At 55.6% G+C, this 26,891-nt stretch overlaps 1 protein-coding gene across 3 annotated transcripts in view; it reads left to right on the forward strand.

Annotated features, from left to right (window-relative positions):
* The window catches only part of EXD3 (exonuclease 3'-5' domain containing 3), a 64,924-nt gene that overhangs the window by 2,629 nt on the left and 35,404 nt on the right, over positions 1–26,891 (forward strand). For all 3 annotated transcript variants that reach the window (XR_012786422.1, XM_075559745.1, XM_075559743.1), the window contains exons 2-5: positions 16,970–17,166; positions 21,900–21,964; positions 25,745–25,909; positions 26,199–26,366. Coding sequence is in view for 2 of the 3 variants with exons in the window: in XM_075559745.1 (XP_075415860.1) it covers positions 17,010–17,166; positions 21,900–21,964; positions 25,745–25,909; positions 26,199–26,366 (555 nt within the window). In the remaining variant the exon portion in view is untranslated. The remainder of the gene's footprint in view (positions 1–16,969; positions 17,167–21,899; positions 21,965–25,744; positions 25,910–26,198; positions 26,367–26,891) is intronic.

Raw genomic sequence — 26,891 nt, forward strand, 5'->3', positions numbered from 1 at the left:
TGTGTGTCCCACCTCCAGTGAGCTATTTATCTCCATAGTGCCTCCAAATGAGGTCATCAAGCAGCAACCTGATTGACAGGCTGAACTTCCACACCTTCGCTCTTAATAGTCTCAAGTTGGCAACAGATGATGTAACTGCAAAAGCTTATCTGATACTGTCTGACACCCACCCCTTACCCTGACTCAGTTTCTCAGCCCAGGCCCATCGTTCTTCTCCTGTCCTGGTGGGCTGTGAAGGCAGAGTCTGGGTAGGTGACTCAGTCATAGGAGGGGCCTCTCCTGTCCATTCCTGTCCCAGGCTGGCTGTTGAGACCAGCAACAATATAGTGTGAGGTGTGCATGAGGGTTTAGAGCTTGGTTGGCACATTGTGTTATCGCAAGGTCAGCAGTTCAAAACCAACAGTTGTTCTGCAGAAGAAAGAGGAGGCTTTCTGCTCCTGTAGAGTCACAATCTCAGAATCCCACAGGGACAGCTGTACCCTGTCCCATAGGGTCACTGGGAGTTGGTATCGTATTACTGGCAGCAAGTTAGATGTTTGGGGAACCACGTGGAAAAAGTTTAAAGAAAACAGACAGGCCTAAGGTTTAGTAACATACCCCAAATGCTGCCATGCCACATGGAGGTGATCACTCATTTGCCAGGGATGCCATAGCTGGCAGCCAGGCTGGAGTCCCCTGATGCCTCCAGGTCATGCCCTGCAGCTGGCAGGCACCCTCAGTGAAAACCTGACCCCAGCTCAGTTCGGGGGTAAGATGTCCAGGGGTGCCCTGGGTTCTGCATGTTGGTGTTGGGCCCCCACCCACATGAAGGTTGCATGGAGACCCCAGTGGAGGGGCCAGGGAGCCGTGCACCTAGAACGCTGAATGGAAACCTCAGCAGAGGAAGTGCACTTGGCTGCTCAGTGACTCGTGCCCACTGATGATGTCCTCCTGTGTCCCCTTAGTGACCCTCAGAGCTGAGGCCATGCTACTGTGTTCTTTGGTCACTTCCCTGCTGGAACTTCTTGGGGTCTAGTCAAGGTTGAGGGTTGGGGACTCAGTGACCAAGGTGTGGGCTTCTCAGGCCTTGAGGCCAAAGCTGAGGGTTAGAGGCCTATTGCAGTCCTGGGGGTGGAAGTGTGGTCACCAGGTGTCTAAGGAGCCCTGTGTGCTCCCTGAGGTGCCCACCAGTGCCAGTCCCTGGGGTCCAGCTGTCTGCCCTCCTGCTGCTCCCAAGGCCGATAGCCATGGGGTCTAAGGCCAGACGTGCCTCCCTCCCTCTCATTCTTGCCTCTGCCAGCCGACCCCACAACACTCAGCTTCTGCGGTGGGGTTCCGTCACTCCTTGCCTGGCCCCACATTTGTTGGGACAGGTAACAGCTTATAGTTCAGGTGTGAAGTGCTCAAGGTAGTTACTGGGTGAGAACAGCTGCTTCTGTGCCATGCCCATAGACAGGCCTCTCTGACCCACCCCTTCCTGGCCTGGCCTCTGTCCTGCTTGGGCAGGTGGTCAAGCTATTGTGGAGCTGCCTCAGCCTGAAGACATTCAATTCCAGTTCCCTGAGTTCCAAATCCAGCTTCCGTGTCCAGAGACACCCCGCTCCACCCTCCACCAGCCACCCTCCTGTCCAAAGCTCTCAGCCTCTGGGATGCCTGCACTTCATCTCATGCTCTGGCTTCTGGTTCTGCTGCTTCTTCTCTGGTGTCACGGCTGACACCTGTTTCAGGAGGTCCACTGCTGGGGTCTTGGGTCCAATGGGTGTGTTCCTCTCCTGGCTCTTCTCTCTTGCTGGTGGAGAGTCCCCCTCCTGCTGACTTCGTACCCAGTAGGGTGGCAATCTCATTTGACCCTGTTAATCACACAACCGAATCATAAACGAGCCAGCATTCCCTCTACCCTGAAAATGAAGCGTGCTTGGAAGGGGGGACAAGGGCCTGGGGTGCAGGAGCCTCATCAAATCGTGCACGACAGTGCACCCTTTCCTGCTCTTGCCTGTGTGCCTGCTGTATTGGGGTGTCCGGGTGGGGGGTGGACTCCACGCCTGGAGTGGTCTGGAGAATACCAGGCCCTTCCTGGCCAGCACCTTGGTGCATAGAGTGCTTCATGCTGGGTGCTGAGGCCACAGGGAGGCCTCACTCTGGGTGGGAACTGGGTCAGTGCCCCGTCCTGGTGGAGTGCATGGCGCCTGTGTCCTAGTGCTGGGCGCTCAGGGCCTGATACCAGGAGACACAGACATTGGAAACATTTGAGTGGGGGACATGTCAGCCTCAGCCACACAGCGTGTGGACCTGAGGGGCCGCTGCCTTTGATACTGAGCTGTGTCCCCCATGGTGTGCAGAGCCACAGGGGGTCTGAGTGTGGACGCAGAGCTGCCATCTTGCATTGGTCAAGTGCCTTGGTTCTGGGGCCCCTGCACAAGGCCCCCTGGGTGCAGCAGACCCAGGAGGAACAGCAACGTGGGGTCTGGCTTCCCTCAGCCCAAACTCACAGAATCAAGCCAACTGCAGTTGGGTCATCCCCCAGGATGGCGCTCCCAGGGACCCACCTTTCTGCTGAGCAGTGGGCGGCGGGTTGTACTGCCCATAGTTTGGATGGCAGCAGGGGGCTTAACCATGGAGCCACCCAGGCCAGCCCCCCTAAACACACCAGGCTCCTCTGCCCTGGCACCCTGCCACACATCCCTTTTCTCCACTTGGCTGTGAATTCCCAAGGCTTTGCAGCAGTTCTCAACCTGTGAGTTGCTACCCCTTCATAACAGTAGCAAAATTACAGTTATAAAGTAGCAAGGAAAATAATTTTATGGTTGGGGTTGCCCACAACATGAGGAACTCTATTAAAGGGTCGTGGCTCATGTATGCATACAGTGTTCCGGGCCCTTGTGCCAAGGCCAACTTTACCTGCCAGTCTGTCCAGGGGCCTCGCCACTGACCAAACCCCGGACTAGTGGCTCAGGCTCACCAGCACAGCACGGTGTTGTCATTGGACAGCTGGGGGACGCGGGAACCTCTGGGAGTGTGCTTTCCCTTTGGGCCCTAAGTTGGTTCCGTGGCAGAACTCTGGCTGCCCCTTCCTGTGGCTTCCCCTGGAGGGCTGTCCAGCTGCTGCCTGTCCCCCAGACTGGACTGGCAGCTCCTCCCACCCAGGGTGCAGCTCCTCTAGCATAAACCCCTGCCCTCCCTGTCCCAGCCTCCCTGGCTTTGTTTTCTGGGAATCCTCAGGCCTGCTGGTGCTGAAAGCGGTGCCAGAGCAAGAGGATCCGTTTGGGGTATTCTGGAATTGCTTCTCTAAGCTGGTTCGATGCAAAGACACTAGTCTACAGTGGTAAAGAGCTTGCCATGTGAAGTGGCAGGAGGGATGTGGGGGACACCACCATTCTGGCAGCCGTGAGTTACAGGGTCCGGGGTGCAGATGCCACCAAGCAGCCCATTTGCCACAGAAGGATGCCCCACCCAGACTTGTGCGTCTGTCTGTCCACACCCTTGCCGTTGGGTCAGCTCATTGCTGCCCACAGTGTGTCAGCCCCTCCCACTGAAAGCTTTCTCTTTTTCCTGACCCCATCATGACCATGACGGGCCATCAGGTCCTCCTTCTCCTCTGGGAGGACCCTGACCCCATCATGACCATGACGGGCCATCAGGTCCTCCTCCTCCTCTGGGAGGACCCTGACCCCATCATGACCATGACGGGCCATCAGGTCCTCCTCCTCCTCTGGGAGGACCCTGACCCCATCATGACCATGACGGGCCATCAGGTCCTCCTCCTCCTCTGGGAGGACCCTGACCCCATCATGACCATGACGGGCCATCAGGTCCTCCTCCTTCTCCAGGAGGACTAGGCCCTCTCATCACAGTCTCACTATCCTCGCTTCTGGGGAACACTGCTTCTGCCTCTTCCCAGACTGGCTTTACAGGGCAGGTGCTGGGCTCCCACGGCTCCACACCCCAAGACTTCCTGGCGCTCTCTCCAGATGTCCTATGCCTCTGAGGCCATTGGCCATGCTGAGGCAGGGACCTGCTGCACCTTGGCGTCAAAGCGAGGTCGTGGCAGGTTTCTGATGGCCAGCGCAAACATGCACCTTGATTCCTTGACCGCTGCTTCCAGGGCAAGTGAGATACGGAAATGTCACCGCTGGCCGCTCCCAATCAAACACAGGGGACAAGGTTCCAAGCGCTTGTGTACTTGGGGTCCTGGAACTTCTTTGTCCAGCTGAGGGGGCTCACAGTACTGGCCGAGTGCTCCTGCTCTCCAGGGACCAACTGAGGGAAGGACAGGGCGAGCTCAGAGGTCCAAACTCCCAGCTCAAGCGATATGACAGTGACGTGACAGGAGCTATGTGCGCCTTGGAGAAGTCTTCTCTGTATCCACCACAGCTGAGGCCACTGACAGCCCAGCCAACAGCCTGATCAGCTTCGCCAGTTAGAGTCCCCGTGGCTCACCGTGTCCATGGTGTAAGTGGGGACATTGACTGGGAGCAGCGGGATGCTGAAGATTGGAATGGGGATGTGTAGACAGGTATTGGACCAGTTGTAAGCCCCCACGTCTGCCAGGGCATCTCTGTCAGTAGAGTCAGCCCTTTGGCCCCCATTCAAAAAAGTCCATCCAGCTGTATCTGAAGAAGGGGCCTGGTGGTGCAGTGGGTTAAGCTGAGTGAGTTCTAACCATGAGCTCAGCAGTTCAAAGCTACCAGCTGCTCAGAGGGTGAAAGATCTTCTCAAAGGTTTACAGCCTCAGTTCTACTCTGCCCCTCCAGTCGCTGTGAGTCCATTTAAAGGACTGGCTTTTTCTCTGAAGAACCTGCCCAAGGCAGGTGCCCAGCCAGGCATGCGGGAAGGCACCCACCCTCTCACTGCCCCTGCCTCCAGACCCACCAGTACGCGTGTCTCAGTGGGGCCCGTGGAGAGGCGTGCCACACTCCCAGAGTGCACTGGGGTATAGCTAGTCTGTCCGCGGTGCACTGGGGTATAGCTAGTCTGTCCGCGGTCCTGCTCTGGGTCACTGAGTGCTGGTCCTGAGTGTAGCATTGCAGCTGCTGCGCTTGGGACAGGAGTCACCGGTTCAGTCAGTTGGTGAGCTGAGATGGAGGCGGAAAGACGGCAGGCGGCCATGCCGGAGGTGCCCCAGTGCTCGACTGTGCAGATCATAACTAACTGTGGGTGGCCTCGAGAAGAACGCTCGTGCACGGAACCCATGTGTGGCTCAGGAGGCAGTTGTGCGAACAGAACACAGGAATCACGCGTGGTATAAACTCAGGAGAGATATGTGCAGGGATTGCATCCTCTCACCATATGTGCACTGACTCAGGCTGAGCAGTCATCTGGGAAGCTGGGTTCTACAAAGACAAATGTGTCATCAGGATCGGAGGCAGGCTTCTTCACCACCGGAAGTACACAAATGACACCACCTTGCTCGCTGAAAATAGCGAGAGGACTTGAAGCGCTTACTGATGAAGGTCAAGGACTGCAGCCTTCAGGGTAGATTAAAGAAAACCCGAATCCGCACAACTAGAGCCACGGGTGATGTCATGGACAATGGAGGACGAGTTGAGGTTGTCAAGGAGTTTATCTTGCTTGGATCCCCAGTCAGTGTGTGTGTAAGCAGCTGTCAAGAGGTCAAAAGATGTGCTGCGTTTGGTAAACCTGCTGCACAAGACCTCTCTAGAGTATTGAAGAGCAAGGATGCTACATTGAGGACTAAGGTGTGCCTGACCCAAGCGATGGTATTTCCCATTGCCTCATATGCATGTGAGAATGGGACATTGAATAAAGAAGACCAAAGAAGGATCTGTGTATTTTAATTGTGATGCTGCAGAAGAATAATGGAGGTACCATGAAAAAAATAATAAAAGAACGAACCATGGGCTGCTACAAGGACAAGCCGATTGTGATGGTTAGGTGCTCTGTGCCAATATGGCTCCCAGAGGAATATGTGGGCAAAGTTTAGCCTGTCAATCAGGTCATACCTTGATCGGAGGGAGGCTGAGGTAATTGGCCTCTTTCTTTCTCCTTGGTGATCAGACTAGCCACTCTGTTCCCTGCATTAGCTCTCTGCGCTCTCTGTGGGCTTCTAAGCCATCCAGTAGCTCCTGGTGAGTCATGTCACCATGCCTGCAGTCCTGTGCCTTGAGGATCCAGCATGACCTGCATTGCTAAGCTGCTGCACTACCGGCCCCTGTGGCCCCTCCACAACCCCTCATCACCCTGCTGTTGCTGCCTCACCTTGCCATGTCTGCTGCCTTGACCTTGGACCAGTGGCCAGCGGGAATTGGAAGGACCTTCACTATATTAGCTGTCCCACGAGAGTGAGTTGGACTGAGCCCTTCGTACTGCTGTGTGGACTAATTAGCTGTTGTCTTCCTTCTCGCTATATAAAGCTATTCTCGTATACATAATCATAAGTATCCTGGTTTTGTTTCTCTAGAGAACCCTGCCTAACACAGTGGGTACCAGAAGTGGTTCTAGAGAAACAAGATCATAAAATGGTTTCCTGAATTGGTTCTCCAGCCTGATTAGGTCTAACAGTACCGAGAATGCTGCCTCCACCCCTAAAAGCGCGGAGAAGTCGGCCACTCTTACTAGAGAGGGTGGTGCTGATCCATGGTGTGAAGTGGCAAAGCTAGTGTCCACACTAGCACCACCAACAGATGAAGTGCTGGGGAGAAGGGAGGCTCTGAGTGATCGTGTGTTTGATATTTTCCAGCAGTTTTGTCGGGATGAGTACAGGGAAGCTGGTTGGCTGGTCCTCCTTACAATCGAAAATGTGATGAAGGAAAGGGATCATTTCAGAACCTCAGAAGCATGTCTGAAGTGCCAAATAACAGACCTAACAGCTTCTGCGTGTGCTACAAGAGTCTTCTCTAGTGACTCTAGTGAGTTGACATTGCCGAAAACCACATCCAGAGTCCCAACATCCGAGTAGCTGAATTACAGTGTCAGCAGAATTGCAGGTCTAGGACAGTGTCTGATATTCAAGTAAGGGCATTAATCAGAAAGAAATGGGACCCTGAAACATGGGATGGGAACATATGGGCTGATGATCCAGAAGAGGGGGATATCGAGCCCCTAGAATCTATTGAACTAGTCAGTCGATAGATCCACCCCTCCCACTTAAGGGGGTTAATCCACTATGAGTAAAACCACTCACACTTGAGCAGATTAACCAAACTGTTCAAGCTGAAATGCCAGGTGGGGCTGCATCTGGAGCATTGCCTTGGGGAGATGCCTTACAAGATATTGCGGAGAGCTCCCAGGAAACACCCTCACCACCCATTATTTCCTCTAGCCCTGGAACGAGAATGAAGTCTCCAAATGTTCCTAAAGGTGTCAAGGGAAGCCTGCCCCTAACACATCATTACGGGTCCGGTAGGTACAATTGTACAGCGATAATAAGATAATAGTAAAGTTGTAGCGAGCATGAGAGATAGAAGAGAAGTATTGAAATAAATGGAGTCAGACACAATTCATGGTAGCATGCTCACCTCTGCCCCACATGATGGTCCACGTGGAGGGAGAGAGTGAGAGATTTAATGTTAGCCCAGGCTTTTTCTATTCTCCAGGGACGTGCAAGCCCCCTAATCACAGGTGAGGACATACATCACAGTGAGGGGTTGTACCATAGGTAATACAGTAATGAGAGGGGGTGGTCTAGGGACACACATGCAACAGTAAGAGGAGGGATAGTGAGAGGGGGTGGTCTAGGGACACACACGCAACAGTAAGAGGAGGGATAGTGAGAGGGGGTGATCTAGGGACACACATGCAACAGTAAGAGGAGGGATTGGTGAGAGGGGGTGATCTAGGGACACACATGCAACAGTAAGAGGAGGGATTGGGGCGGATAACTTAACTTTGGCTGTCACAGAGTCAGTCTGGCCTGTTCCCTGACTCATCTGATAGAGATCATTATTGGTAGGGTGAGAACGCTTGGTCGCAGGCCTCAGGGAGGAATAGTTTATTGTCCCCAGGAGCAGGGAGTGAGGCCTGCCATACAGTCTGGTGCCTAACTGCCCTAGAGGCCTACCTTGTAGTCTGGCGACTGACTGCCCTCGGGGAGGATGTCTGTAAGCGTCTGACCTCTCCCCACATAAAGGTGAGGTTCGGATGGTGGCTCAGGAAGAAGAGCACTATGCTCACAAAGATCTGCTCCAGTTTTCTAAAACAACAGTGCAAGCAGAAGCCTGGGGAGTACAGTGGGAATGGTTACGAAGGGTGTGAGACACCAGTACAAGGAATGGAACATTAGACAAGTCTGTGTTCCCTGATGTGGAGCACAGACTTTTCCTTCAGCATCTCAGCAAGAGAGGTTGAGAGGGTCTCATTCAGTGGTTCTCAACCTTCCTAACGCCGCCACCCTTTCATATACTTCCTCATGTGGTGACCCCCCCAACCATAAAATTATTTTCGTTGTTACTTCATAACTAATTTTGCTACTGTGATGAATGAGGTGACCCCTGTGAAAGGGTCGTTCAACCCCAAGGGGTTTGAGACTGGGAAGGTTAGAGAAACAAATCCATAGAAACTCATAGGTATAAGAGAGTTTTATATAAAGGTTAAGTGTGCATCAAGAAAACATCCCAACCCAGTGCTGCCCAAGCCCACAGTTCAACATTAGCCCATATGTCCGACACTGATCCACAAAGTCCTCCTCCAGCTCACAAAACACACACAATGACCCTGACTGCAGGAGGAAAGCGGAGTCAGTGAATGTGTAAGCATCTCAGCGCTGGCAGGGTTCTCCACATGGCTGCTGCAGCACCCAGGGCTGCATCGGGGGTGGTCCATGTGGCTTCTCCTCAGGGAAGTCTTGCAGGAAGTGAACTTTGCCAGCTGAAGCAGGGGACTGACTAAGGTAACTGCACCCTGGTCCGACCACCAGAGAGCAAGAGACCGAGAACTAGAAAGGCGAGGCTCACCAAGCCATTTATCTCTCCGCCCTTCGATTAACCCCACGTGTTTATCGGCCAGGTTGGCACAATAAACTTTAACTAACTCAGAGACCCCAGGTTGAGAACCGCTGATCTAATTGCTTATTTGGTTGGTTCACTGAAGCATGGGCTGCCAGGTAGCCTAGATTAGACCAACTTGAGATAACTGACCTATCTTGGTACACTGTAGAAGTAGGTATTTATGAGTCAACTAAGTCCACATGGAAGAAGCACACCAGCTTGTGTGATCCAAAGGTGACCATTACAAAATTCCAATATGGTGAAGGGAAAAATATCAGAGCTTAAAGTATGAACACCCAATAAATAGGCGGCTACAGAGGACAGTGAGAGTCCCAAACCCATCTGCAGAATCTATCTAGTCCAGCGGTTCTCAACCTGTGGGTCACGGCCCCTTTGGGGGTCAAACGACCCTTTCACAGGGCTCACCCGATTCACCACAGTAGCAAAATTACCGTTATGAAGTAGCAATGAAAATAATGTTATGGTTGAGGCGCCACAACATGAGAAACTATGAAAGGGTCGTGGCGTTAGAAAGGTTGAGAACCACAGGACTCTAGTCAGACTGAGCCTCTGGCATATCCGCTCTGGCCCCAGGCAAGAGTCTCATCAGGCAGAGACCAGTGTAGTCTTGATTGTTCAGCATCGAACTCATAGAGGGCCAGGTGATCTCCCTTATAGACACAACCTGAACTGGTTCTGCAAGCAAGTATCCCTTGTTCCATGACAGAAGTTTCTCCCCTGGAGGGGGGGGTGTCTTTCGTTCTTACGCATCGTATTACTATTATTTTATCCTTACCACCTTACTTCAGGGTTGGTTTGCTTTGTCTCTGTTGGGTCCGCAGTTTGGGACCCGTGCACAGCAATCATAACTGACACCAGGGTGGACGGGATTGTAGGGTGGGGGTGGGGCGACAGCGAGGGAAAGGGGATCGCAGGAATAGAAAGGGAGCAGGAAGGGGGCACTAGAACTGGCTGATTGCACAACTCATTGTAAAGGCGAGTTAACCAGGAGGGGGAAATGTTCTAAAATCGATATGTTCTTTTGTTTTTCTTTTAAATCTTTGTATTGGGGGCTCGTGCAACTCTTACCCCACAGTCCATCCATCCATCCATCCATTGTATGAAGCACTTTTGTACATTTGTTTCCCTCATCATTCTCAAAACATTTGCTTTCTATTTGAGCCCTTGATATCAGCTCCTCATTTTTCCCCGCCCTCCTCACTCCCCCCTCCCCCATGAACCCTTGATAATTTATACATTATTATTATTTAATTGACAAATTCTGATGATTGCACAATTCTCCTTGATATGATTGAACTATTGAATTGTATGATATGTAAATTATGTGCCAGTAAAACTGTTAATTTTTTAAAAGTATCTAAAAGCTTAGGGAAATTGGTATGTTGGACTGGATCTCTCAGGATAACCCATAGACCCAACACAGGAGTGCCCTGAGGACATCCCTTTCACCAGAACCATAGGGAACAAGATGGTGCAGTGGGCCCCAGCATCTCTGAAGACTCCCGCCATTGCTAATTTTTGTGTGCCAGGATTAACAGTGGGAACTGCCCTACGTGAACTCCAGCATTTGCCCGCAATGGGACTGATTGGGCCCTGTGGTGGTAGGGGCAGGTATGAACACTGAATCAGCAGAGACGGGTTGGGTGTTGTTTTCATAATGGACAGCAAGTTTTCTGGAGTAATCAGAGCAGCCTGTCTCGTGTGGAATAACGGCATTGACTACTTAGCCACAGTGTCCCTAGGAGTGAAATACATGGGAAACCTACTAACTAGTTATGCAATCTATACAGGCGGAAGAATGCGAGATCAGGTGAACAGCATTTCCACTCCAATCACCAGAATAGAGTCACGACCACTCAATTCCCAGACCTGAGCCAGTTCACAGACCCACAGCCCCTTGAGTGAGGAGAAGGCTGAGTTCCATTGAAGAAGGACCCTGTTATGTCACCAGAGGCTTATTCTGTTAGTCTTTCTTTCCCAAAGGGGCCTGTGGGCTTTCACAAGGGACTGTTCATTAGAGGAAAGGAAACAAACTTTTGGGGGATTACTGGCTCTGAACTGACACTAATTCCAGAAGACCCAAAATATTTTAAAGGCCCACCAGTCAGAGTGGGGCATATAGAGGTCAAGTTATTAATGGAGTCTTAGCTCAGGTTTGCCTCACAGTGGGTCCAGTGGGCCCCTGAACCCATCCTGTGGTTATTTCCCCAGTTCCAGAATGCACCATTGGAATAGACATACTTAGTAACTGGCAGAACCCCCTACTGGACCCCTGAAATGTGGAATAAAGGTTCTTATGTAGAAAAGATGTCAGGGTATGGGACCCTGACAGCCAAAGGGGTCCTTAGGAGCGACTTTGGGATTATGGAAAATTGTGGGAAACCAAGAAGTGGGAAGAAGTGTGCGGACAAGTTCTCTCCGCTCATCATTAAGGGACTGGGAGGCAGAGTGGTGGAGGGAGGCCTGCACATTGGGGGGTTAGAGATGCATCCCCGTCACACTCTCCTGACTACGACTTGACCCCCCAGTCTCCCTCTAATAGGCCACTTAAAGATGTTCCTAGTAAGCACACCCAGAGCTCCTGCCTATGAGAGCAATGAGACCCTATTTGCTGCCCCATCCTAGAGACAGCCGACCCCCTTCTGACCCGGATCATAGATTGTTCCCTTGGAGGCCAAGGCTGCCCCATCATACTCTAGAAACCACCCACCTTGTTACATAGGTGCCTTCCTGTCAAGTGCATGCCTCCAGTACCACTCCTACCTATTGTGTGCGTGCCTAGAGCACAGCGGGTGGACGACCCTTTCACAGGGGTCACCCGATTCATCACAGTAGCAAAATGACAGTGATGACCTAGCAATGAAAATAATCTTATGGTTGGGGGTTACCACAACATGAGGGAGTGTATGAAAGCGTCATGGTATTAGGAAGATTGAGAACCGCTGCTCTAGCACATCCCGCCCTTGCTAGCCCAGATTCTGTAATAGCGGTTGGAGAATACATTAGCTCTCTCTCCAGTTCCCATCTCCATGGAAGAACTGGGTGAGCCCTTGCATGCCTTGTTTGATATTTCTTTTAATTTACCCTTGGATTATACAACCGCCCTTTAGGCCCCATTCTGTTGTGGAGGCTGGTCCTCCACAGAAAATAATACAGACAAACAGTGGGGCACAGGGGCTCCTTGTCCCTGTGTCAGGGCCAAGGGCATGAATGGATGCATTTAGTGGGGCTTGCAGCTCTTTCAAAAGGAAGACAGTCATACAGTGAATGCGTAATGTGATGAGCAGGCCATGAAAAGGGCTTGGAATCTTGACCTGGTGCTAGTTGACCTCACACAGACCAGGGGAGCAATCTATGAATAGTATCAGCAAGAGAAGTCAGAAGAGGTTTGCTGCACTGTGCAGTGGGCGGGGCTGTAGAGCTTGATTGCTCTTTATCCACAGGCAATCCTCAGGCGTAAGGAACAGCCAGCCGCAGGGGTGATTCATCTTATGTGGAAGCTCCTTTACGACAGTTCCTTTATAGGGAGGTTTGGAGGGACTGTGTTCAGTCCTGAGGGTGTGTATTAAGATTTATTTATGGCTCATCACCATGAGGATCTCCCCCACCGGAGTCGGCTTTCCAGAGCTGCAATGATGAGCACAGAGGATTTAGCGGCATGATATAGACATAGTCCCTTAGTTTCCCACAATTCCCCTTTTTGTATGATGTTGTTAATTTGAAAGGGCTGCATAAACTATCTGACTTTCCTCCGCATTCCAGGGCTTTCTGCAGAAACAGCAAGCGGTGGCAAAGACAGATGGTGACAGTAAGCAAAGCAGTTAATCCAGAGCTTAGGTTATGTGATAGGCTTTGAGCCCATCCTTAAATGCATTGAAAATCTCCCTCTTTAGCTACTTTCCATCTAAGGAGATGTTTTTCCTAAGTCCTTCACGTGGTTTCTAATGGAGGACCAATCATGTAAGGCTTTGATACACGAATAAGGGCTACACAGATATCAGTCAGTCCGTCCGTCTGTCGTGTTCCCATCCCATTTCAGCATCCAGTGCTGCTGCTAGGTGGTGCACCTCAGCCACCTCTCCTCCCGTTCCTTGTCCACCTTGGCCTGAGGAGCCTCGAAAAGGTGAGAGTCTGGATACGATGATCCCTTTGATCGAGTCCTAGAGGGTCTTTCTTGCTGGAAATTGTCAGAAGTCTCAGAAAAGCAAAAGCCGCCATTTTCAGGAACCAGTGATGTCTTCTGACAAGGTCCTCCACAGGAGGCGAGGTCCTTCAGTGGTTTCTGTATCAGGACAGAGCTCTGAGCGGCCTGTCCCATCCCCCATGCAGCCCCTTGGAGGAGACCTGCCCTCCTTGTGTTCTCTTTCACCTGTGAAGATGCACACCAATAGGCCCTCCCTGTGGGCTGCTGGAGCCTGGGGACTGGATGATCATCAAGGGAACTGGAAGTTGCTTCTTTTCCTTGGCTGCCTTTGCTGGAGAGGTCTGCCCGCACCCTCCTTCCCCTGTGGAAACAAGCAGACGGCCCCTCCCTTTGGCCTCTTAGCAAACCCAGTCCCAAAGGAGATTTTCATCTTCCCACCATGTCTTTCTACGGTGGGCTTTCTCTGTAAAGGTAAAGAGGTCATTTTCTGCCATCTTTTTGTTACACGTTTTTGTTGGAGAGAAAAGACGGGGCTGCTGAAGCTACGCAAGGTTGTCAAGTATCTGTAGAACCTCTTTCCTTCTGCCTGTGTCGTAGGGGTTGAGATTCTAAAGTGCGTGGTTACAGCCCGCTTAGACAGTTTACACAGTTATGCAAATTCAGAAGCTCTGAAATGACAACCCCGGAGCTGTCCAGTCAGCCCATAACAAGCTGACACCAAATGGCACTGTTAGGCTCTGGCGGCTCCCACAGGGTAGTCCCAGGGTGGAGAGGCTCTTCCGGGTGGCTTCATTTTTTTCTTTCTTGTCTTTTTCTGAATTAATTACGCAACAGATCTCTTTCCCATAACTTGTTAGGGTTAAGCGTGACTGCAGGCTTAATTAAACCATACTGCTCTCTGTACACTGTAGGATTTTTCCACGTTGCCATGGTTTTTTCCGGGCTAACTTCTCCTTCATACTTTTGATCAATACCTCCAGTAACAATGGGAACACCTTGAGACTTTAGGTCAGACTTTCCTAACACCAGAACCACTGTTCGCTCTGGTAGGAGTCCCTAGACACCTGCCTTAGTGGTTGCTGGAGGTCCCCCTGGGACCAGCTCAACTTCTTTTGCCTGGTGAGACCTACTGCTGTCTTCCCTCTGCTGGCGAGAAGGCTGGGACTAGAACTGGGCTCCCCAGGCTCCATTGAGTGGGGCTCGCTCAAAGCACACCCCGTCCCCCATTTCCCTGCTTGGTTGGTTGTGCTGACTATTGGGGCTCATGCACAGAGCCCTGGCTGCCGGGGCCACTCCCCGTTGGCGAGTTCAATAAGGGTGTCGCTGGCCTTCTCTCTGGAAATGTCCGCTTTCCCACAGTTCAAACATTGCCCCTGTGTTTAATGTCTAAATTTGCCTTTTTTGCGGTTTCTCTCTCTACTCTTGAAAGCAAAGGTGCTTTCGGGCTCCGTTCCACAGCCTGATTCTGATCTAAAGCTTATTGCGTCTGGGTCTCCAGGAGGTGGTCTCTCTGGGGGACCCAGCGGCTTTGGCCACAAGGTTCTTTCTGCTTAGGTTCTAAATGCGGTCTTCTGGTTTCTTCTAACACTTCCTCATACGCATCCAAAGAACTCCTTCCTACACTGCCCCTCATCTCCCGGTTTCTTCTCTTCCTCTGTCTGCAGAGGCTCTAATGCGGTCTTAACCCGCCTCCAGGGGGCCCAGGTCTTAGCAGGGATGGTCTCCCCTCCTGTGCTTGCTTCCTTGACGTTTGCAGTGGCCTTTCCGCCCTTCCTCAGAGAGCCAGGGGTTGCACCTTTTCAGCACCTATAGAGAACCATTCCTTTTCCTTCTCCTTATTGAAATCCAGGCGTTTCCACCAAGGGGCGAGCCTGATACAGTAAGTTTTACTCAGACTTGCTCTGACTTTGCCCCATCAGCCCTGGTCTATAAACATATCCCCCAGCCGAATTCTCACTTCAGAGTAACTCCCCAGCCTCCCCTTCCTCGGCGGGGTCCACTCTCCTCTTCACGGAGTCTTTATCCCAAAGACCCGCTTCCAGCAACACGCTACACTTGGGCTCGTCTAGAGGGAACACACAGGACTGGCGTGGACTCCTCCTGTGGGAGATGGTGATGAAGAAGCTAGAGCAGCAGCTGAAAGTCAGCCAGGGGCTGCCTGGGATAGGCCACCAATGGTTCCAATTCAAATCTAGCTAAAGTGAAGGGAAATCAGAACAAGTCCATGCGAACCTAAATACGAGACTATCCCATGAGAATTTAGAGCCCGTCTCAAGAACAGATTGGCTGCATCGAACACTAATGACACAAGACCTGATGGGCTGGGGGGTCATCAGGAACATCACTTATGAAGAAAACGCAAGGCCATTAGAAAGAAGGAAAGAAAAGATCAACGTGGGTGTCAGAAGAAACTTGCTCCTGATCATAGAACAGCCAAAGCAAATGGGAGAAATGATGACTTCAAAGAGCTAAACAGAAAACCCCGAAGGGCAGCTTGAAAAGAGAACGTTGAGCGTCATCCTGGGATTAGAACACCTGAAGGAGGAACACACTCCGCATCTCTTAAACGGAAGAAAAAGTTAAGCCCCGAGTTGCGGCGTTGAAAGATTCTGTTGGCCAAATAGTAAACGATTAAGAGGATGGACGTCAAAGAGGCACCAAAAGAAGATGGCAGAATACTCAGAGTCACTGCCAAAAAGCCAGCACCCCACATTCCAGGAGGCAGCATGTGATCAGGAGCCCATGGTGTTTCAACCAACAGAAGGTTGCCGGCACTTGCCTATATGAAGAATTTTGGGAAACAGCTACCTGGTCACCCGGCTAAAAGAGATCCATATTTGAACCACATCCGAAGGCAGGTGATCCAACTGTGGACAATATCACCATTGGGTTTAATGGAATGTCGGGGAGCATTTCTGATTTCAGGTCCAGCCCCACACCCTTGTCCTTGTCCTGTTCCTGACCCCTCTCTCCACTGCCGCCCAGGGGGCAGATGCACTGCGGACCTGGGGTGGCCTGTGTGTGCTAACAACATGAACTGAAGCACTTCACTTAGCATTGGGCCATTTAATGGGGTTGTCCCAGGAGACCGTGGCTCCGAGCCCCCATAGCAGGGAGCCAGGTCCCATGGGGTGTTGGGTGGGGGCACAAGCAGCCTCAGGCACGTGCTTTCTCACTGTGGTCAGTCTGTCTGCTGCCCCACAGCTGGTGTCCCCCCTGTAACACCCCTGTTGTACCCGACCAATGAACAGGGCCACCCTACCACCGGCAGCTTATCTGGACTTCTATCACCACAGATGGAATATGGGTGCCCTGGGAGTGGCAACTCCCACTTCCCCTCCCTCTGTCCTGGAAGTCACGCAGGCCTCCTTGACCAGTCTCCTTTGGCCTGAGACAGTCTGTCCTGTGACTGGCGCATTTCACCCAGCACCCTGCCCCCCAGACGTCCCGGGTCCAGCGCCCCAAGTCCTGGTCCCTGTGTGCACATGGCTTCTCCAGGATCTGCTCTTGGGCACCAGGTGGTCTTTGCTCTGGCTGCAGTGACAGTGCTGCGGGGGACATGGTGTGCCTATCCCCGTCGGTTTCAGTCTTGACTTTCAGTTTGGACCGTCAAGGACCTGCCAGTCAGTCACTCAGCGAAGATGTTCATGGAGGGGCTGCCTTCCCATGCAGGCCCTCCCCACCAGCTCCCCACTCAGAGACCCAGGGGGCTGCCCCCCCATCTCCCTGCCAAGAGCCCCCCAGGAGTACTCTACTCTCCCTCTCCCTACAGGGAGTCCCTGGGACTGGGGTCAGCATTCGGGCTGCTCTGGGCTCCCAGGGCAGCAGGGGCAGGGACTGGGTCTGCACGAGAGCAGCTGTGACCGGCTTTCCCTGTCCCCAGTTCTTCACACTTGGAACTGCCACCACTGCCTCCTTGAAGGATGAGCTCAGAAGTCCCTGCTGGTGACATCGCTGCTGCCCCTCCTGCCAGTGATCCTGCTGCTGGTGACCTGGCTTCTGACCCTGCCGCCTGTGACCTCGCCGCCACTAGGGACCTCGCCACTGGGAATGCTGCTGATGGGGACCCTGCCACTGCTGGTGAGCACTGTTCTCCAGCTAGCCTAAACCCTGGTGATGCTGCCACTGCCTCCGGGCCAGACTGTTAGCACCAGGAGTGTGCGACTGGGTGGGATCTAGGGCGGGGTGGGGTCTGATGTGAGGTCAGGTGAGGGGTGAGGGTCAGGGTCCTACTCCAAGTGAGGGTGGTCTAGCATGGGCAGCTCCTGGAAAAAGGGTCTAACATGCAGGATCCCTTCTGTCAGAGTTGGTGGGGGGGGGTTGCCCTGCTCACACTGGGGGTGGAATGTGGGACTCAGAAGATGGAGGAGGCTGTGTTGTGGAGCCTTGTGTATGGGGATCTGGGGTTGGGCCAGGGAAAGGGGATCCTGGTGTTTCCAGGGCCCTCTGAGGGACCTCACAAGTCCCCCACTGTTTTCACAACCAGATCAGCCCAGCAGACCCCAGCCCAGCCCCACCCCTGCCACCTCTTTTCATCACCCCTGTGGCACGGTGTCTTTGAAAATGCCCCACTGGCAGGTCGTGAGAGTTCCGGGCACTCAGCTACGCTTTCTTCCAAAAACAAAACCAAGAGCCCGAGCCAGCTGCCATGGACAGGGTTGGGGCAGCCAGACCCCAGAGACAAGACCCAAGGGGCGTCTGCATCTGGCCGGACTGGTTCCCTGGAGCCCGGGGTCCGGCCCTGCTCTGGACAGTGTCTGCTGGGCATCCGAGCGGCCCATCTCCCAGATGGCACCCCACAGGTGGGGCTGCCTCCTAACTGGGGTTCCAGATCCCACAGCCCTCTGCTGAGAGACCAGGCTAGGATGGCCCTGCCCAAGGTTGTGTGGGAGAGCTCTCCCGGGCCCCTCGAGGTGCAGGCTGCTCCAGCCACAAGTCCTCAGAGAGGAGCCGAGTAGCTGGCAAGTCCCGTCAGTAAACAAGGGGTGCAGGGAGCAGGCAGGGGGAGCCCAGGGGCTGCAGCCAGACTGCTGGGTACTGGATGCCCATCAGATGTCCCCAGTGAGCCCTTGGCTGAGCCCAGCTGTGCAGCGGCCAGGGTGAGTAGGTGTTTGTCAGCCTGTCCTCAGCCCAAGGGCCGGATGGCAGACTGGAACAGCAGTGAAGAAAGGTGGCTCCTGGCCTCAGTGCCCATGCCCCTGCATCACCCCCAGCCTCATCTCCCACGCCCTGGCCCTATGGCCCTGCTCCACACCCAGCCCCCACGTCCCACACCTCTGCATGTGCTTGTGGCCCCACTGAGGATGTGCCAAGCAGGGACATGTTTGCAGAAGGGGGCTGGAACCCAGATAGTGAGGGAGGCGAAGGGGACCTGGGGTAAGGGCTGGGTGTCGGGGAGCCGGGACACTGCCACCACCAGGGGCCTGGGGCCCGATAGAGACCAGGGATAGTGGTGGGCTTCACTGGAGGTTGTGGGTGTGACACACTGGACCAGTGAGCCAGGCCCCATTGCCTGCTGTTGGGCCCAGCTCACCCTGTGGAAAGCTGCTCGGTTGGGGTTGGGGTACTGCCCTCACACCTTCAGCTGGAGAGGCCCGCCGCACCGCCCACCTGTACCCTGATCCAGAAGGCAGGACCCTCCCCCAAGGTGCCCAGGGCCCCACCCCAATGTGTGCTGAGCTCTCTCGCAGCCTCCCTCTCCAGGGTGTGGAACATGGTGGGGCCTTGGATTTGGAGTTTGAGTGGAATGGGGCTTCCATTATTCCAGCTGCGGCATCGCTTGATATTTCACTCCTGAGAACTTGGACGTGCTTGAGTGGAGCGCCCCAGGCCACCGGCACCCCCTGGCTGCCCCACAGGCCTCCCCCACTTCCCTCGCCCTCCTGTTGGCCATGTGGGAGCCTTCTCTCCCTGGCCTCCCTCGGGGAGGGGCAGCCCCTGCAAGGAGCAGGGCTTAAGTCCTGCCCACAGCTGGGATCAGGCCAACTGAGTCCTGCAACCCCTGCTGGAGGCTGGTGCCTCCACCCCTGCCTGCTGTATCCTTGCCCCATGCCGGGGTCAGCCTTAACCCAGTGGGTTTCCCCAGAATGCAGAGGGTTTCAACAGTGAAGTTACGCTTGGGTCCCTGTCGGTGGTGGGTGCTGTGACCCTGTGCCCTGGCCTGAGCCGGGTGGTCTGGGACCCCCTGTGTCCAGCTCTGAGCCACCACCTCTCCCCTTCAGTGACATGGGGCTCTGAGCACCCCTCCCCGTACCGCCCCCGTGGGGGCGCTTGAGTGTGAGGGCCTGGTGTGGAAGGCGGCCCTCGGCTCTGCAGAACGCCACATAACTCGCTTATCAAACTCCCTCAGATAAACATCTCTCCACATCCTGTTTTTCTCTGTCACTTGGACAGGAAGCCAGTGATTGTTCGAGATGTGCGTCAGTGTGGCCCTGCTGTGAGGGGTGCAGCAGCCCCCCCCCGCCACACCTCTAGCCCCACCCTCTCACCCACAGCTGCCCCCAGCCCCACTCTCTCACTCCCAGCCACTTCCACCCACCCACATTCCCAGCCACCCATACCAAACTTGTATCCACAGCCATTTACGCCCACCCTACCCATTTATGCCCAGTTACCTACCCCCACCCACCCACACCTGCACGCACCCATGCCTACACCCCCTGCACTCGCCCCTCCCAGCACCCACACCCTGCCTACGGCTCGGGCCTTCTAAAGCCTTCCCCTGGGGACCTGTGGGACGTGAGTAGGGGCATCCTGTGGAGCGCACAGGGTCCTGCCTCACTCGGGGAGTTGGCCCTGCTGTACTGGGGGGCGGGGCCTCTGCTGCCCAGAGGGATGGAATGCCCAGAGGGATGGAATGCACCGGGACACATGGGTGGAGCAGTGGGCAGTACCACCCAGTTGGGACCAGTGATGCCGTTCCCAGAATTCCTCCTCCCAGTGGATAGCTCCCCACTCACCGTGGTGGTCTCTGCACCCCTGCCTTCTGCATTCCCCCCTGGGACTGACGCTTCTTGCTTTTCACTGATTTCACTGCCGTGTGGCTGGCTCTTGGTGAACTGTAAAACTGGGCCTCACAGTGTGCCTAACGCCAGGCTCAGGGCTCCCTGTGTGAACATGCCCTCCGCCAGTGAGCTGCACCTCTGTGGCAGGCTTCTGTGTGGTCTGCAGGGAAGGGACATGGCCTACCCCTTGGTCCTGCATTGGTGGAGCCGACTTTGATTGCTTGCTCACGACTGCTCTAGGGGTCTGGCCCCCATCTGTGACAGGATTGGGGGGTGGGGTGGGGGTGGGGTTGGAGAGGCTGTGGCCCAATCCCGGGGGGCGGGGAGTGCAGACAGGGGAAAGGAGACAATGAACCCAAAGGTGACAGGCACTTTCCTCCTTCATATCCGGGTGGCTGGCCGCTCTCCTTGCTCCTTCCCAAGGGTTGCACCCTTCCCCAGTATGTCCATGCCGCCCAGCCCCTGACCCCAGGGCCCCATCCCCATATGGAGACTGCTGGTGCCCCTTCTGCCCTTGGTGGGGGGGTGCAGGGTGGGCACCAGGTAGGCAAGGTGTAGGGCAGGGGTCCTCAAACCACGGCCCGTGGGCCACATGTGACCCACCGAGGATATTTGTCCAGGGGTATTTTTGCCCCGTTTTGCTTTTTTACTTCAAAATAAGATATGCGCAGTGCGCGTAGGAATTTGCTCATAGTTTTTTTTAAACTATAGTCTTTCCCTCCTATAGGTCTGAGGGACAGTGAACTGGCCCCCTGTTTAAAAAGTTTGAGGACCCTTGGTGTAGGGGACTGAAGAGGCTTCAAGATTGGCCATTCTGCTGTGGCTGTGACTGGTGGTGACTGTTGCCATGATTGTAGTGGTGACTGGTGGTGACTGTGGGTGTGACTGTGGCCGTGACTGGGTGTGACTGTGGCTGTGACTGTGGTGGTGACTGTGGCCGTGACTGGGTGTGACTGTGGCTGTGACTGTGGTGGTGACTGTGGCCGTGACTGGTGGTGACTGTGGCCGTGACTGTGGTGGTGACTGTGGCCGTGACTGTGGCCGTGACTGGGTGTGACTGTGGCTGTGACTGTGGTGGTGACTGTGGCCGTGACTGGGTGTGACTGTGGCCATGACTGTGGTGGTGACTGTGGCCGTGACTGTGGTGGTGACTGGTGGTGACTGTGGCCGTGACTGTGGCCGTGACTGGGTGTGACTGTGGGTGTGACTGTGGTGGTGACTGTGGCCGTGACTGTGGTGGTGACTGTGGCCGTGACTGTGGCCGTGACTGGTGGTGACTGTGACCGTGACTGTGGCCGTGACTGTGGTGGTGACTGTGGCCGTGACTGGGTGTGACTGTGGCCATGACTGTGGTGGTGACTGTGGCCGTGACTGTGGTGGTGACTGGTGATGACTGTGGGGCCTGTGGTCATAGGGAAGGCTTTGGGAGTGGTTGGACTTTTGGGGAGCTGTAGCCCTAGGGAAAGAGGTAGAGGGAGGAAGGGGAGAGTGGGCAGGCAGAGGCCATATGATGGACCTTGTATGGTGAATACTGAGGGTGAGCTGGGCTGTAACTTGACACGGTGACCTTAATATGGTTACCCAAGGCTTGAACTTGGTGGTCCAACATCCCCTCCTTGCCACAGCCAGTGCTGCTAAAAGATGAGGCCGGGCTGCTGGTGAAGCCCACCCAGCGAGCACCAGGGCTAGAGCAGGCCACTAGCCACAGGGAGGGCATCAGCCAGCCACAGGGAGCAGTGGGACCTGCTTCCCCAGGCCTCTGCAGGGCCTCACCACCTGCCTGACCCCACCCCCACCCTGTCCCTCTAGGCCGAGACCCACTCTGGCTCCTGCAGGTGCTGCAGTCACGGTGGCCCACAAAGGAGCAGCAACAGGTAAGGGTGTGACTTCTCTGCCACATGGGGGGTAGGGGGAAGGTGGGTGGGCACAGGACCCCGCACACATGGCCCACCCAGGACAGGGGGGCTGTGGCAGGTCCATCCGCTGGGCCCTGCAGGAAAAAAAGTTCCTAGTGGCCCTGCGCTGCCTGTGCCCAAGCTGTATTGGCTGCAGCTGCTCACAACTGCCAGCTAGAGACCGAGGGTGGAGAAGCGGGGCGGGCTGTAGTCCTTTTCCTGCTGCGTCCAGGCTTTGCTCTCCTTGACCTCCCCTCCTCTCTCCTGCCCCAGCTTTGCCCTCTGACTCTACTTCTGGCTCGGGGTGGTAAGCCCATGACCTGGGCCTTTCTTTCTCCTTGTCTGGCGCGGGCATGTGGAGGTGACTGTCTGGGCAACCCTCTCCCTGTGTTCTTCCCGTGCTGTTTGTCTCTAGCTTCGCTGCGCCAGGTGGAGGACTGTGGCGAGGTCTGTTGGGACTTGCTCCGTGGTTACTTGGTGGAAGCAGTCTAGGTGCTGGCTGGGGTTGCGGTGGGAAGGTGGGCTCCTGCCAGGAGGGACTGCGTCACCTCTGCTCTTGTCTTGCTGGCCAGAGCTGGCTCCCAGGAGCAGAGGGCTGGCCTGCCTGGTGTCCAGCTAGTCTGCCAGGGGACGTGGCTGCAGTAGCCTCGAGGGGGCAGTGGCTTGGGCAGGACTAGGTTACCTAGTTCTTGGAGCTCACTCCTGGACGGGCACTAGCATCCCATCTCCCTTGGGCTTCTTCAGACTGGCACCCTGCCCCGGCCCCCCTCCCCATACCCGCAACGCGATGCTCCCTCCTCACGTCAACTTCTCCCTCAGTTTGTTCATGATCTGACCCACTGGTTTGTACAGCAGACCCAGGTGGTCATCTGCTCATCAGCATGATGGGCTCTGTACTTGCTAGCCAGGGAGCTGGCCAGTCAAGGGAGGTGGCCATTCAGGGGAGGCGGCCATGCTGGGGGAGCTGGCCACGGGTGGGCGGCCACTCCTTGTTTCCTGCTTGTTCCTTGTGAACTCACCTTGGTGGAACGCTGCCCCCTGGTGGCCAGGGGGTGCAAGTGTCACATAAAAGCAAAAGCTTCCCTCTGGACCCTTCCAGCAGGGGAAGGACCCCCAGGACCGCCCCTCAGGTTCCCTTGGAACAGCCCAGCACAGAACCCAGTGGGCCACCAGGGTGACCTTCAGTGATGGGCAGTCACCTCCCCTGCATGGAACCAACGCCCCACACTTTCCTTCACCCTCGGTTCTCCGTTTATCATGATGTTACCTGTGAGTTTCTCTTGAAAACAAACACAAGACAGGTCACAAGAAGGTGGGTGCTAGACTCCTGGTGTCAGCCACCGCCCCCACTCGTGTTCCGTCTCGAGGCTCCTCACAGGGCGTGAGGAGATGGCTCCCGCTGTGGGTGCTAGTAAGCCCCAGGTCACCACTCAGATGTCCATCCGTGTGGAGGCCCTCGTATCCCCAGGGAAGCTGGTGAGAGCAGGTCCGAGGGCCAGAGGCCCAGCAGAGAGACAGACAAGGTGCAGGATGGGAAGGGCGTACTTCGCCCATGCCCTTGCTGGTACCCAGAGCCCCCTGCCTCTCAGAGGTATCTAGAGGTACCCTCTCAGAGGTACCCTCTCACTGGTATCTAGACCTGCTCCGCCCACCCCCCTCGCCCTCAGAGGCTCAACAAAGGCCCTGCTGGTACCCAGAGCCCCCTGCCTCTCAGAGGGCTCATTCTCCCCGGCAGGATGGCTCTCGTCATATTCTGGACGTGTTGTCAGGAGAGACCAGCCCCTGGAGAAGGCTGTACCGACAAGGCGGGTGGACAATGTCTGCCTCTATGGGCTCTGATGTCAGAGCAGCTGTTGGACCCGACGACACCTGATGACCACAGCCACAGGATGACACACCAGTGAATCCCATCCCGTGTCTCCCCACCACCTTCTTACCAGACCGGAGACGGTCGCCTGGTGGGGGCTACAGAGACTCAGGCTGGAAGCGTCATATTAACTAGCACACTGCCTCTTCCCCTGCTCAGCCATGGGTGGCCGGGGTCCGTTTCCACACTTGTATTTTATTCCTGGAGTTTTCCAGGCCCACCTTTACCCTGAGGGCTGCCATTGGAGGGGTCCAGCTCTCCCCACCCACAGCTGCAGCGGGAGCTCCATCCTGCCCAGCAGCCAGGCCAGCGCTGCAGCAGAAGTGCTATTTGCTCCCCTGCGCCCGCCTGAGCTCTCCTGGACCTGAGGCCGGTAGTGGTTGTCAGGTGACATTGAAATCCCCCAACCCATAGCGACCCTGTGCCTAACAGAGTGAAACATGGCATGGTCCTGTGCCATCTCACAATCGTCCCCACGCCTGCGCCCCTGGATGCAGCCACTGCATCAATCCTCCTTTGCTGCCCCTCCACTGTACCAAGCATGGTGTCCTTCTCCAGGGACTGGTCTCTCCTGACATGTTCAAAGTATGTGAGACGAAGTCTTGCCATCCTTGTCTCTAAGGAGTACTCTGGTCTTACTTCTTCCAACGCAGGTGGTTTGTGCTTTGAGCAGTCATGGGACTTTCCGTGTCCTCCCGTTCTGCCGCTCACATGCGTGGGTTTTTGTTTGGTCTTCCTGATTCCAGTGTTCAACTTTCCCATGCATATGATTTCCATGACTTGGGTCAAGTGCACCTCAGTCCTCAAAGTAACATCCTTGCTCTTCAATACTCTAAAGAAGTCTTGTGCAGCAGAGTTACCGAATGCAATTCCTCTTTTGATCTCTTGACTGCTGCTTCCATGAGCGTTGATTGTGGATCCAAGCAAGACAAGTTGTGGAAGCTCCCAGAACTCCCGGGAGAAGCCCTGCCCATGCTCTGTCCTCTCAGGATGGGAAGGCCTGTGCCCATGCTGTGGCCCTTCGGAGCTGAGGCCATATGAGGAAGCATGCTCACCCAGGGCACAAACTAGGCCCGGGAGCAATGGGGGCCCAGAGAGGTGAGAAGGGCTGAGGGCATGGCCTGGTGAGTGGACAGGTCAGTGGGGCTGGGGTGCAAAGAGCAGTCACCTGGGTAGTGAGGTCCACCCCTGTAGGCCAGCTCCTGGGGTCCTATGGTGCAAGGCCGAGCATGTGACCCAGGCTTAGCCAGTGAGGTGGGGGCGGGCACCATGAGACTTCTGGGCCATCCTGAACCCTGGGAAGCAGACCTGTCCTGTCTCCCTGTGGACACCACTCACCTCACGGGTGGCGTGATGGTTAAGTACCAGGCTGTGAGCCTCAACCACATCAGCTATTCTGAGGCAGGAAGACGCAGCTGTCTGCTGCATGAGGGCCTGCCATCTCCCACCCTTGTGGGATACCCTCCGCCCGCCCTGTGAGGTGGGTTGGACGTACCGACGCAGGCTGTCCACCCGGCAGGGTGAGGCAAGGGAGCGGGCAGAGTCACGCAGCTTGCTGGGCTCATGCTTAGAGACTGCTGCTCCCGGTTCCTCCTCCTGGGTGAGACAGAAGGCTCGCCATGGTCACCCCGTGGGTCCTGACCATGCCCGTGGCAGACAGTGGAGCCACAGGTGAAGTGGCCTGTCAAATGGTCACTGTCCATGCTGAACAAAGTTCCCTCTCAGGGCATGAGTCACAGACAGTGATCACGGCTGGGGGCTCAGAGCGCAGTGGAGCAGAGTGGATTCCGCAGGAGCGAGGACTCCTGACAGCTCTCCACACAGACCCAGCGGGCGGGGTCAGGGGGCTGCCTGGGCTGTGAGCCTCAGTGACCACCTGGGGGTCTCTGCAGCTCCGGGAGGAAGCCTGGCGGGGCTTTGCTGCCCTTGACAACCCGCCCGCAGGACTCCTGGACATGCTGGAGCGAGGCCAGGCTGGCCACTCGCTGCAGGCCTGGGTGGCCTGTGAGCTGCAACGCTGGCTGCAGGCACAGCCGCTGTACCCTGGGCTGGCCCCGGTGAGCCCCCACAGCCCCACACTCCCAAGTCACGGCTTCCTGCCCTGCGTCCCCTGCAGCTTGCCCAGGGGCCAAGAGGGCTGGCACAAGGACACTTGCCCTCAGGGCCTGACCCAACAGAGTCCCCTGACCCTCTTACCCTAGATGTCCACCCCTCGGGCCGAGGCTGCATGTCTCCCACCAGGCCTGCCCCGCCCAAGTTCCTGGGCTGTCTGAGGGTGGGTGGGTAGCAGGAGCTGGGGGCGGGGGCCTGTCTTGAGAGCCTCCCCCTGCCTGCCTTGTCCTCCAGGGCAGTGCCCAGCTCAGGCAGCTGCAGGTCCGTGTGCTAGGGGTCCTCACTGGGAGCCCCCTCAGTCTCACAGAGCCGCTGGTCAGCATCTTCCAGCTACAGAATGCCGACCGGAGCCTTCTGCTGGACCACGTGGACCAGCTCTATGACCACGGCAAGTTTAAGGAGGTGAGTGTGGCTCCCGATTTCCCCCCAGGGGCATAGCCCTGCCCCTCCACCAGGGCAAGGCAGGGGGACAAGGCCACAGCTTCTTCCCCAGGGCCATGCAGGGAAGGTGTCAGGACCCAGCTGAGTATCTGCAGTGGTGCCCACACCTAGTGGTCTCAGGACTCCCTGTTCACTAGTGCCTCAGCCCTCGCACCTAGCCTGGTCCTGAATCTCCTGCCAGGGCCACCTGCCCCTGCCACCCCCGCCTCACTCCAGGAGGGACCCCTCTGCTGACACTGAGCCCTGTTATCAGGTGGTTCAGAGGACCTTTGTTGCTGGGACTGGGTGGCCCAGCAGTGACCATGGTGGATTCTGAGTGTTCAGTGGCCTGGCAGCGTGGGAAGGCTGGGGACACCACGCCTGCTCTGGTGTTAGCTTAGTGCAGTGGCTCGATTTTGGCATGTGGGTCGCTTCTGTGGACAGCTGCCAGGGTCTCAGGGTCTGCCCTGTGCCAATACAGAGGCTGCACCTTGTCTCCAGGACCTC

The sequence above is a fragment of the Tenrec ecaudatus genome, chromosome 10, assembly GCF_050624435.1.
Source record: "Tenrec ecaudatus isolate mTenEca1 chromosome 10, mTenEca1.hap1, whole genome shotgun sequence".
NCBI lineage: Eukaryota > Metazoa > Chordata > Mammalia > Afrosoricida > Tenrecidae > Tenrec > Tenrec ecaudatus.